Source organism: Mus musculus, chromosome 6 (genome assembly GCF_000001635.26).
Source record: "Mus musculus strain C57BL/6J chromosome 6, GRCm38.p6 C57BL/6J".
NCBI lineage: Eukaryota > Metazoa > Chordata > Mammalia > Rodentia > Muridae > Mus > Mus musculus.
This window is the reverse complement of record NC_000072.6, coordinates 83792559-83803296: the sequence shown is the minus strand read 5'-3', so window position 1 is coordinate 83803296 and position 10738 is coordinate 83792559. Positions and strand designations below refer to the sequence as shown.

The window sequence follows — 10738 nt, the reverse complement described above, 5'->3', positions numbered from 1 at the left end:
GTATAAATCAAATGTCAGCTGTTTTAAAACTCATACTTGCTGAGATGGCACCTTCCTGGCTATGCCTTATGGACACATGTGCTGTTCAGGAGTCGGAGAGCGAGAAAACAAACCCAGAGGTTAATAGCATTGTTGCACATCATACCTGCTTAATCAGCTGCCAACTGGATGTAGAAATTATGGAGAACCCTGCCTCTGGGCCAGAGTTTTTCCTGGAAGGATTACCTCCAGAGGAAAGGCCCTCCCCACTAGGGCTGGCAGCAGTAGTTGCCCAGATATAAAGGTCTGAGAGAAAGGTCTCTTACTATAACCAGAGCCGGGTGAGCAGCAGTCAGAAGCAGGCAGGCCACTGAGTTAAGCAATGCCTACTTGGCCCTCAGGGGATTCATGCACACATGAGAAAGAAAAACTGCCCTGTGTACCTACAGCTACCAAATAAAATTAAGTCAAAATTGAGACTAGGATTGTACTGTCTCCCAGAGCTTGGGAGACAATAGACCTTGGGTCATTCCCCAGGAGGTAGGCTTAGACACACTTAGTTCTGTCATGAGGAATCATAACTGCTAAGAGGAAACTTGGGTCCCAGCTTCTGGCAGCCAAAGCATATAGTGTGGAAATGGGAAGGTCTGGGCTCTTATATGCCTAAGAGCCTGGTGGGTCTTTAAACTGAGAGCTTGCTAGGTGAACCTGCTGGAGGTGCCAAGGACATGCACAGCAATGTATGGAAGATGACACCCTGCTAGGGAAGGAGTAAAGTGCATTTATTTTCTTCCATATGTGTTTTTTAAAAAGGAAAGTCTCCCAGCTCTCGGTGTTGGCTGGTTGGGCAGGGGGACAGACTCTAGAAGGTATAGGAATAGAAGGCAATGGCATTGATACTGTAGTCCATGGGAAGGTGGTATCCAATGTGCCTGGCCCCCAGGCTGGCACCCCCCAATGCAGAAGAATGCCGCAACTTCATCAGGGTGAAGCTGGAGAAGGAGTTCTGTGCCTGCTGCTCTCGGCCCAGCGTCAGCGCCAGGAGAAAGCCTGGAGGGAAGAATGCAGAGAGAAGACCAGCAGATGGGGCTTCAGTGCAGACGCCAAGCCATATGCCAACTATCCAGCATGGAAGCACCAGGATGCTGTGGGTCCTGGAACCTGCAGTCCAAAGGAACCTACAGCCCTCAACTCTGGAGCATGCAATACCTACAACTTCACCACCCTTGAGCTGTTTCAGAGTCTAATGGAAACCCCACAACAGGCTGAACTGAGGCTGGCCAGAGTGGTAACTAAGAGTGCAACCACTAGTCTGAGCTCTAAGGAGATGAAGAGATGGCTCCATGGTTAAGGGCATTTACTGTTCTTCAGAGAACATGGGTTCAGTACCCAGCACCCATATGGTGGCTCACAATCATCTGTAACTCAAGTTCCAGAGAAGCTAACACCCTTTTCTGCCTCCTTGGGCACTGCATGCCCATATGCACAGGACAGATATATATGCTGACAAAAAATCCATATAACATAAAGATAAATCTCTAAAAAGTGATCACTATGTCATTTAGAATAGAACATCTTTTCAGGGGCTCAGAAGCTGGAGCTCTGCAGTAGAACACAGGCGTAGCATGCACATGCCCCAGGAGGAGGTCGCAGGTTGCAGGGCTTGGATAAAGAAAAAGGCCCACTTCACCCTCCTTTCCAGTTGCATCCTTTGTCTCCACCCACCCCCACCCAGACTTACCTTCCTTCAGGAGCTCCCAGCTCTTCCACACTGAGCCCACACACAGAATGGGGAGGCCAAGCTCCCCTTGGAACAAAACCTGGGAAAACAGCAGAAAATGGGACACTGCAGGATAACCTTAACCCTACTCCTCACCAGTATGAAACAGAAGGTGGACTCAAGGAGAAAAAAAAAGGGTAAGGAAGAAAACAGGAGTCATGAGAGGCGAGGCAGAGAAGAAAGGGATAGTCAATTAGAAGGGTGGAGAACCTAGAAGACAGCACCATATGGCCAGTCTCTACATACAGAAGCAACAAAGCACATAGAATTTAATGGGACAGTGTCCACCACTCTAGGCTCACACCTCATTCATCTGCGGGACCCCACTTTGTGTCCTGTGTCAACTCACCGGGTCAATCTCTGGCAATACTGCCACAACATGTCTGCCCAGCATCTCTCCAGCCTTCCTGAAGATGTACCTGGAAAGAGGGTCTCCCTGATGTGCACCTGGGGCAGGGAGGAGAAAGGGGCTGGAGAATACAGGAAGCAGCCTACTCTAGCCACTCTCTCCCTGAGGTAAGGAAGCAAGCATAGGCCAAGTTAATGTTAGGATGGATGCCACATTGGTGAGCAAGCCTTTTCCCACCATTCCAGATGCCTCCCCTCCCAGTGCCAGTGCTAGCATAGGACGAGAGTCTGGTGAGCTATTACATTATATTACTGTTTTTTTTCCCCCAGAGTCAAGGGACAAGGGACCCTATCTGAGAAGACTGCTGATTGCCCTGTTGATGACCAGCACTCTCAGCAGTGTGCTGAGCCCAGCCTCACCCAGCATGGTGTTTTGAACCTCAGTCCAGAAATAAAACATGTAGGCTGCCCTGGACCAAGGAATCCAAGTTAAAAAGGCGCAAGCCTCAAAAGATGCCAACATGCAGGCTCCTCCCAAAGCCCAAATGAGCTACCTGAGCTTTCTAACCCCTGCTTCTGTGAATGTATCCAAAGGACAATAGGTTCTCAAACCCAGGCATGCAGACTGCACCAGCCACATGGCCACCAGGGAGAGAAACACAGGCAGTCCAGTGCTGTCTAAGTCCTGGCCCTATCAATCACACCAAATTGAGCCACAGATTCCAGGTAACTTGTAGAGACAGCCACCAGCACACAGGCCAGCCGTAACTATGTTCTCATTAGACATGCCTTTGGGGAACCAAGTTACATACAAACAGGCACCTACAGTACCTTCTGCAATTTTCTGGCAAAATCCAGCAAACTTGCATTTATCAAAGTCCCTATACAAATGGGTGAGGATTCCAAGCCGATCTGGCACCTGAGAAACAGAGGAGACACAAGCAGTCAATAGAAAACCTTTGTCGCCCAGAGGGGCCCTTCCTAGTGTGCCTACTGAAATGATCAAAATAATTGGGCATTATTTTCTTTTTGAGACAGGGTTTCTCTGTGTAGCCCTAGCTGTTCTGGAGCTAACTCTAGACCAGAACTCACTAGCTGTCCTAGAACTCACTCAGATATCTGCCTGCCTCTGTCTTCCAAGTGCTGCAATTAAAGGTGTGTGTCACCACTGACAGGCTCTTTCTTTCTTTCTTTCTTTCTTTCTTTCTTTCTTTCTTTCTTTCTTTCTTTCTTTCTTTCTTTCTTTCGTTCTTTTTTTTTTGTAAGCTTTAAAATTTATGGAAATTTTAGATTTCTCGATTGAGTAGTTTCCCTCAAGATCAAATACATTGAAAAGATTGTTTCAGTTAAAGAGCAGCGCTCCCATACAGTCCCTGCTAAAATTAGCAGACCAAAGGTTCTGAGAAGTGAAGCAGCCAGGAGATTGATTCATCTCCCAAACTGCCAACTTCTACCACCAACTTAACACATGTGACTCTCCTGAGTCCCCAAGAACACAGAAATTCTCCTGAGTACATTTTAGTGAGAATGAGATAACTGTCAGCATCTACAGAAACATAACTGTTTTAATATTCTTTTCTCATTTGGCTTTGCTTAAATGTTTGCAAAAATGACTAAAATTCCTAAGATGTCGTAGAAGTCACACTTGCCTGAACACACTGCCCACACTGAATCCTGTCCTTATCCACCACTTCATCCTGCTATTCTGACCCATCTGGAGACCTTAATTTTCCTCTCCTGCAGCCTCTTCATCAAAGACCCCAGTGTCCTACAGCTAGGTGTACATGACTGTATGGTAGGAAGTACCTGGAAATAGTCGAACATGGCCTGCTTGACATGGCCAATATCATGAGGAGCTGCCTCCAGGTTGTCGATGGAATCAAACACAATTTTCACAGCTTGGTGTGCAATCCAGTAGGCTGCCAGGAGCAGAAGGCGAAGAAGACAGCCAATCACAGAGGCAGTCTCCTCACCAAGAAAAGCTCTCAGCTCAAGACCAGTTAGAACTCCACTGATCACCTGCTATTCAGTCACTGGTTCCCAGTAGGGGAAGAGGCTTTTGATCAACTGTTTGGTAGACCCAGGCAAGGGAAAGCTGTAGGAAGACTGAGTAAGTGAACTTGTCATGCTGGCTCCCATTCAAAGACAAGAGTGGTGAGCTGTCACACACAGCTGCAGTCACAGCATGAGCTAGACCTAAAAACCACCCAAGAAATGTATACATGCTGCCCCAAAAGTAGTGTCAGTGCGAAGTGTTTCTAGACCCCAGACCCCCTTCCCATTAGCAGGGAGTTTCTGGACAGCTATAGCCTTAACCTTCAGTTTCAATCGTTCCCTTGGGTCTCCAAAAGTCAACAGAGGTAGGCTACACCACTGTGCCATGACACATACCCTAGGCATGAAAGGCTACTACTGGGCAAGATGGTAACTGTGATTCTCCCAATATTATCCTGTACTCTGCAACAGGTTTAGGAGTTATTTAGGGATACCTGTTTAGGTTTAGTGACCAGGAGAGCAGGTCATGTGTGTACTCACCTGAGCCCTCGTCTCCCATCATGTGGCCCCAGCCTCCACAGCCACTCTCGGAGCCATCAGGGTTGATAAGCCTACAGTTGGAGCCTGTTCCAGAGATGAGCACAATCCCACCTGGGGAGAGGGCATGGGGGCTCAGTGTGGCCAAGGGCCCGAATAGAGCAGCAGCTTCCCACTGCGAAAGACAGGACAGAAACCAGCCCCACAGTGGAGGAATCACCACCCAACCTCCTAGAACAAGTAGCCCACTTGCTTCCTGTCTAGGGAATAGAGGAAGAACAAGTCTGCAGCAATTCAAGAGAACATGGCTCCCCCAGCCAGACTTCAAATGATCTCGGCTTTACTGAGTACCTCATGCTAGAGATTATGGCAGACCCTCCCCGTTCTTACAGTGACCATTAGCACCATACATCATACAGATAACGACTCCCCCACTCCTACATGAGGGAAGTAAAACCCACAACTTTTCTGCTGCCTTCCAGATGTAGGTAAGTTCTGCCAGCCACAGGTAAGGGGCTCCCCCTAAGCGAGCTCATTCTCAACCCCGCTCACATCCTCACCGTCCGGTGTGGCTGTGGCGATGGAACCTGCTGCATCCGTGGTGATTAAGTAGTTTTCACTCAGGTTGGGAAAGCGGTGCCTCAACTCCTCAATCAGGAGCCTCACTGCATCCTCCTGCTCCCCACCACTCAGGGACAGGCCCTAGGCCACAAGGGAGAGAAAGAAGCTGATCGAGGAAAGGAGGGAGGAGCCCAGACCAGCTCCTTCCTTAACACCTCCCTTCCTGACACCCATCTGGTCATACTCAGCTCACCCAATTTAGCCTCTTCACCCACAAAAAGCCCTTAGAAGGCCATGCCTGCAGGAACAGCCTGGCCTAGGAAAGGGTGGAGGAAAGAAGACACAGACAAAAGACCAAGGTGAGGGGACGTGAAGCAAACAGCTTGGCTTGACATGCATGGGATCTGCTATGCCTGCATAGCTCCCTTGCATATCTGGTAAGAAGCCAGAGCCACAGCAGCCTGGGAGGGAAAAGAGCTAATATTTAAAGAGCCCTTCAGGCTAGAGGGTGCTTGAATCACATTATCTCATTTTCTCAACAACTCTTAGTATCTGTCTTCGCAAAAATGAGGAAACTGAGGCATAGGGAAGATGAGTGAATTAAGGTCCACTAAGTTGAGTGACAAAGCTGAGATTCAAATCAAGGTACCAGTGGGTCTCTGGAGCTCCATCCTCAGCTTTTAGATTATTACTGCAACCATAAGAATGGACAAGAGCAAAGGCTCTGGCCCTAGAGACCTTTTCTCTCGTCATGAAGTTCGCCTAGTCCTACTGGCCACCTGCCTGAGCAATGCTGATGGCCCAGGCTTCAGCTGACTCACCAGGCTTCGAAGGGGCACCAGAGGATCCACTCCAGCCTTCTGTTTGGCCCTGTCCACCATCTCATTGATCCTCTCCACACACTGGTCTGTGCCAATCAGCTGGCCCCAAGAGGGAAGGAGGAGTTAGAAAGGCTTGCAGGATCTGTGCTGCCCCTATCAGCTACTAAGAGACCCAGACACCACCTCTATCGGAGTTGAACAGTACATGAAGGCCAAGTTCTCTGGTCCCCTCAGGATGGCTTGCTTTCTTCTTCTTTTTTTTTTTTTTTTTTTTTTTTTTTTACCCAGTGGTTTGTGCTCAGTCCATCTGCTTCTGCCAGGATCTGCCCATCCTCAGAAAGTAAAAGGACTTTGGACCGTGTGCCTCCCCTACAAAACACAAGAGGGCACTCAGTCCTGATTGAATTCCACGCGGAGAGCCATGCTTGCATAGTAGTCTCTTACAAAAGTCTAGGGCAAAGACAGCTTCAGCAAACCCAACCTCTACTCCAAAAGCTACCTGTTTAGTGCCTGCTACACTCTGGAAAGAAAAAGGAGGCTTTGCTCCTTTTGCCTGGTAGGTCCTACTTCCTCTGCAAGGTCCCACTCACAGTCTGTCTCATGCAGGGCTTCTCCTTACATTAATAAGCTCTAGCTAGCAAAGACCGCTCTGAATCAAGAGTGTATTCCATTGTTTAGCTTCTCATGAGCTCCACTGGCTCCAGAGTGATGACCTATCCTCCTAACCTATCGTGAGCATGGCCCAAACGACTTATGGTAAATACGTCGGACGGAATAAGCAGACCTCTCACAACAGCTAAGGGTTACTTTGAGGACCTATCTTCTGACACCAGGGTCTTCAAGACACCTGTGAGAAACTATCACCAGTCAGGGAGAAACTCATACTGCCTTCAGCAACTAAGCCCTCCTGAGTTAAATCCCTGGGGTAAGTGGTACTTTAGAAGAAGGGTGATACGTGTAGGAGGATGTCCTACTGACCAATACTTTTTGTTGTTGTTGTTTTGTTTTGTTTTGTTTTTTTGTTTTTCAAGACAGGGTTTTTCTGTGTAGCCCTGGCTGTCCTGGAACTCACTGTGTAGACCAGGCTGTCCTCGAACTCAGAAATCTGCCTGCCTCTGCCTCCCAAGTGCTGGGATTAAAGGCGTGCGCCACCACCGCCCGGCTCTGACCAATACTTCTTGTAATAGACAATAAAGACTCGATCCAACTCAAAGAGTAGTACATCAAGAGTACATCCGAAGGGATATTAATGCATGAGACAGTAGATTAAAAATCCAAATTAATTTCTTGACAAACTGGGAAAAATAAGTTCTACCTTCCATATGAATATAACAAGGCTAAGTGCAAACTCCTACGCTGTGCTGAGGGTTTTTCCTTGTAAGGTATCATAAATAAAGCCAGGGGTCATCCGCTTTCGCAATTCACGGGAAGAGACTTCCGGGTAAATCAGCAGCAAGCAGCTAGGATACCAAATCTTCCTATCAGGTCCTGATTTGACACACCCAGTTCCACAAAATGCTTGTCACGCGCAGGGGACCGGATAAACCACCATCTTGCTCACTCTTGTCCTTGCCTTACGTCTCACCCAAAGCCATGCTTAGTAGAGCTACTTCCCAAAGTCAAGCAGACCAGCTTCTAAGCAGGAGAATATAGGAACCAAGGGCGTTCGGGGCCGACAGCAGTGGAGGGTCCGGAGCACCAAGATAAGACAGTGCTCTGGTGACAGCTGCTTAACTCCCGGGTTCCCTTGTGCATGAATCTCAGTCTCAGCTTCTGCCTCTTTCCCACGTCCACCCGCGACCGGCAACTTCCCACCTGACCCCCCAGCTCTGCACAACTCTCCAGGTTGACACAAGAGCCCTGTGGCAGAAAGGTGATGGCCGGGAGGGGCGTGGTCGCACCGTGGAGCACAAAGGCACCGGGCATGGTGTGGGCCGCCGCCCCCTGACCCGCCGCTCCCGGACGGACAGCCTTCGGCCGATCCAGCGCTCACCCTTCCACGCCACCATAAAGCGCGGCCATACTACCGTTGCCACCGCTGGTCCGCCGTAGCAACCTCGACCCTAGCCGTGACTTCGCTCCCGCCCACACGGGCACCGCCCCTTGTCATGTGACTACGACGCGCTTGCGTAGGGTGTGGATGCTACGTCCTCTCTCGCCCCTGCTGTCGCCTCCCGCAGCTTTCCCCTCCGGTTTTTTCTAGCCCGCCGTTCAAGTGACTGCTTCGCGAGGAGGCGGCACCCCAGCTGAGGCTCCTGGGAGGGTGTGTGAGGGCTGCCAAGGGCCAGCCGGAAGTAGCTGGCAGACGCGCGCTAACTGTGGGGTGCGCACGCGCAGACGCTTTTGGAGGCAAGCTCAGAGTCTGGCGGATGTGTCTGAGGACCAGGGCGGGAGCCAACGTCCAGACCACCCCACCCTGGCTCATGAGCGCACACTCTACCTTGTGCTGAGTACGCTGAGCAGGTCTCAGTGAGGCCCCAGGCTGCTGTCAGCTGAGGTTTGTGCGGCGGTGAGGATAGAGCCCAGGGTTTCATGTGTGTCAGGCTAGCGCTCTACAAGTGATCTGAGTCCAACTCTGTTCTTTCTGGACTGTATCTCGTCTGTATAACCCAGACTGGCATGGAATGCAATGCTGGCTCAGCATGCTAAAAACTGGCACTCACAGACCATATTTCACCTTCTGGCCACCACCTGCTCAACTCTAAACTGTGCAGTGGAACTGGAGGAAGAGAGGAAGATACCGTTAGGTCCTGTAGAAGAGTGACTCCTGCGTGTTTCCTCAGGCTCCAGGTTGTTCCAGCCCTACTTAAGAGGCAGCTTCAATAGCCAGGAGGACTGTCTGCTGCTCTTGACATTTCTTTGAGACTTCAGATGGAGTCTCCTTGGGGCTAGCATGTCTCTGTCCAACCTCGGACCTCTGAGCCTGCCTCCTGTGGAGAAATCTTGAACTGGGATCCTCTTTCCCTGTCAGATAATTGGGTCCGGTTGTGTTTTGATGTAAACAGTTGGGAAGGTGGGCACACAGAGCCTCATATATCCCAAACTCACCTCAGACTCTGGCTGAGGATGACCTTAAACTCCTGATTCTCCTGCCCCACCTCCCAAGTGCTAGGATGTTTTGGTGTAGGCTTGCTTTCTAAGGTTCCAGAGTGAATGAATTCTTTACCTCCTTTCTTACCTATGTGACTCAGTAAAGCACCAAATAATTCAAGAATAGAAATAACATTATTGCCTGATAGAGAAACTAGAGGGAAGTGAGACATTACCATTCACAGTACTTCAGAGCTGGAAAATGCTTCCTCCAACAACATCTTTAGAATCAAAGATAATTCCATAGGATTCTGATTGAATGGAAGTTTTGGCAAGAGTGTGATGTTGTGGGTGAATTCTGATGGAAAAGTTCCCTTTAGCACTGGTGTAATGAGTCTTGGGATCCATTTGTGACAGCGCTGATGTGCTTTTGTTCTGTTGTTTGAATCTTTTTGTAATGAGATTGCAAGTCACCAGGACTGGCCCTACACTCCTGAGGTGTCTGAGGCTGTCCTTGAATCCCAGTCTTTCTGTCTCCACCCCCTAAATGCTCGGATGAAAGGACCACACTGCCCTCCTGGCTTTGCATTACTTGTTTAGAAAGGAATACAGAGAGAAAGTTTGGTTTAAAGACAAGATTGACTTCTGAATTTGGGTGAGAATTACTGTAATCGCTGCCAGTTCTCCCCTTCACAATGAAGATGAGAAACCTCAGGGCCAAGACATGGCTCAGAGGGTAATAGCACCTGCTGCTCTTGCAAAGGACTGGAGGTGTGTTCCCAGGACCTACATCAGGGCTCACAAACCCTGTCACTGCAGCCCCAGGGGATTCAACTCTGTTTTCTGGCCTCCTTGGGCACTCTCCACTAATACGTGCACATATCATTTAAAATTAAACATAAAAAAGATTTCGAACTCCTAAAGATCCGATCAGATAGAGGTCATGTGGCCCAGGCTCATCTCAACCTCCCTATGTAGACAAGAAGAATTTTGAACTTCATATCCTTCTGCCTCAACTTCCCAAGTGCTAGAATTACAGGTAATCACCACCATGCCTGACTTATGTAATACTGGTAACTGATCCCAGGGTTTTGTATACTGTAGACAACCTATCTACCAACTGAACTACATCCCCAACCCAGTAGCTAATTGTATTTATATCCACATGTACTCTTATGCACTTTAAAAATGCACAGGCTAGTGTCCCTTTTTCCTTTCTGCTGGGTACTCAATGTCGAAATGAGCAAGTTCATGAAACCCAGGAAAGTGTGCTGGTCCTGGCTAGATGCTACTCTGGACACAAAGCTGTCATCAACATTGATGATGGCACCTCAGACCACCCTTACAGCCACGCCCTGGTGGCTGGAATTGACTGCTTTCCCCTAAAAGTGACAGCTTCCATGGGCAAGAAGAAAATTGCCAAGACATCCAAGATCAAGTTCTTTGTAAAAGTTTATAACTACAACCACTTCATGCCCACGAGGTACTCAGTCAATAGCCCCTTGGACAAAACTGTTGTCAACAAGGATATGTTTAGAGATCCATCTTTAAAATGCAAGGCCAGGCAGGAACCCAAGATCACGTCTGAGGAGCCATACAAGACAAGGAAGAACACATGGGTTTTCCAGAAGCTTCACTTTTAGGTATATTTTTGTTTCTGTCACTATAATAATAATAATAATAATAA

At 48.8% G+C, this 10738-nt stretch overlaps 1 protein-coding gene and 2 pseudogenes across 11 annotated transcripts; 2 read left to right on the top strand and 1 right to left on the bottom strand.

The window, feature by feature from the left end:
* Nucleotides 1–740: 740 nt before the first annotated feature.
* Nagk (N-acetylglucosamine kinase) lies at nucleotides 741–8314 on the bottom strand. Of its 10 annotated transcripts, none has more exons than XM_017321685.2 (10): nucleotides 7923–8306; nucleotides 6306–6390; nucleotides 6022–6120; nucleotides 5200–5341; nucleotides 4643–4814; nucleotides 3914–4026; nucleotides 2939–3026; nucleotides 2109–2206; nucleotides 1721–1799; nucleotides 741–1029 (listed from the first exon to the last, which is right to left on the bottom strand). In XM_017321685.2, the coding sequence occupies exons 4-10, from the start codon at nucleotides 5233–5235 to the stop codon at nucleotides 842–844; spliced, it is 774 nt and encodes a 257-aa protein (XP_017177174.1). In that variant the 5' UTR covers nucleotides 5236–5341; nucleotides 6022–6120; nucleotides 6306–6390; nucleotides 7923–8306; the 3' UTR covers nucleotides 741–841. The 10 variants fall into 10 exon arrangements, with proteins under 10 accessions (XP_017177174.1, XP_006506472.1, XP_006506473.1 ...); XM_006506409.3 differs by having other exon boundaries at nucleotides 8015–8306; XM_006506410.2 differs by having other exon boundaries at nucleotides 8049–8306.
* Nucleotides 8315–9026: 712 nt separating this feature from the next.
* Nucleotides 9027–9945, top strand: LOC665004 (uncharacterized; annotated as a pseudogene). The gene has a single exon (NR_136916.1). The product of NR_136916.1 is annotated as an uncharacterized LOC665004 (transcript).
* Gm7443 (predicted gene 7443) lies at nucleotides 10265–10738 on the top strand (annotated as a pseudogene).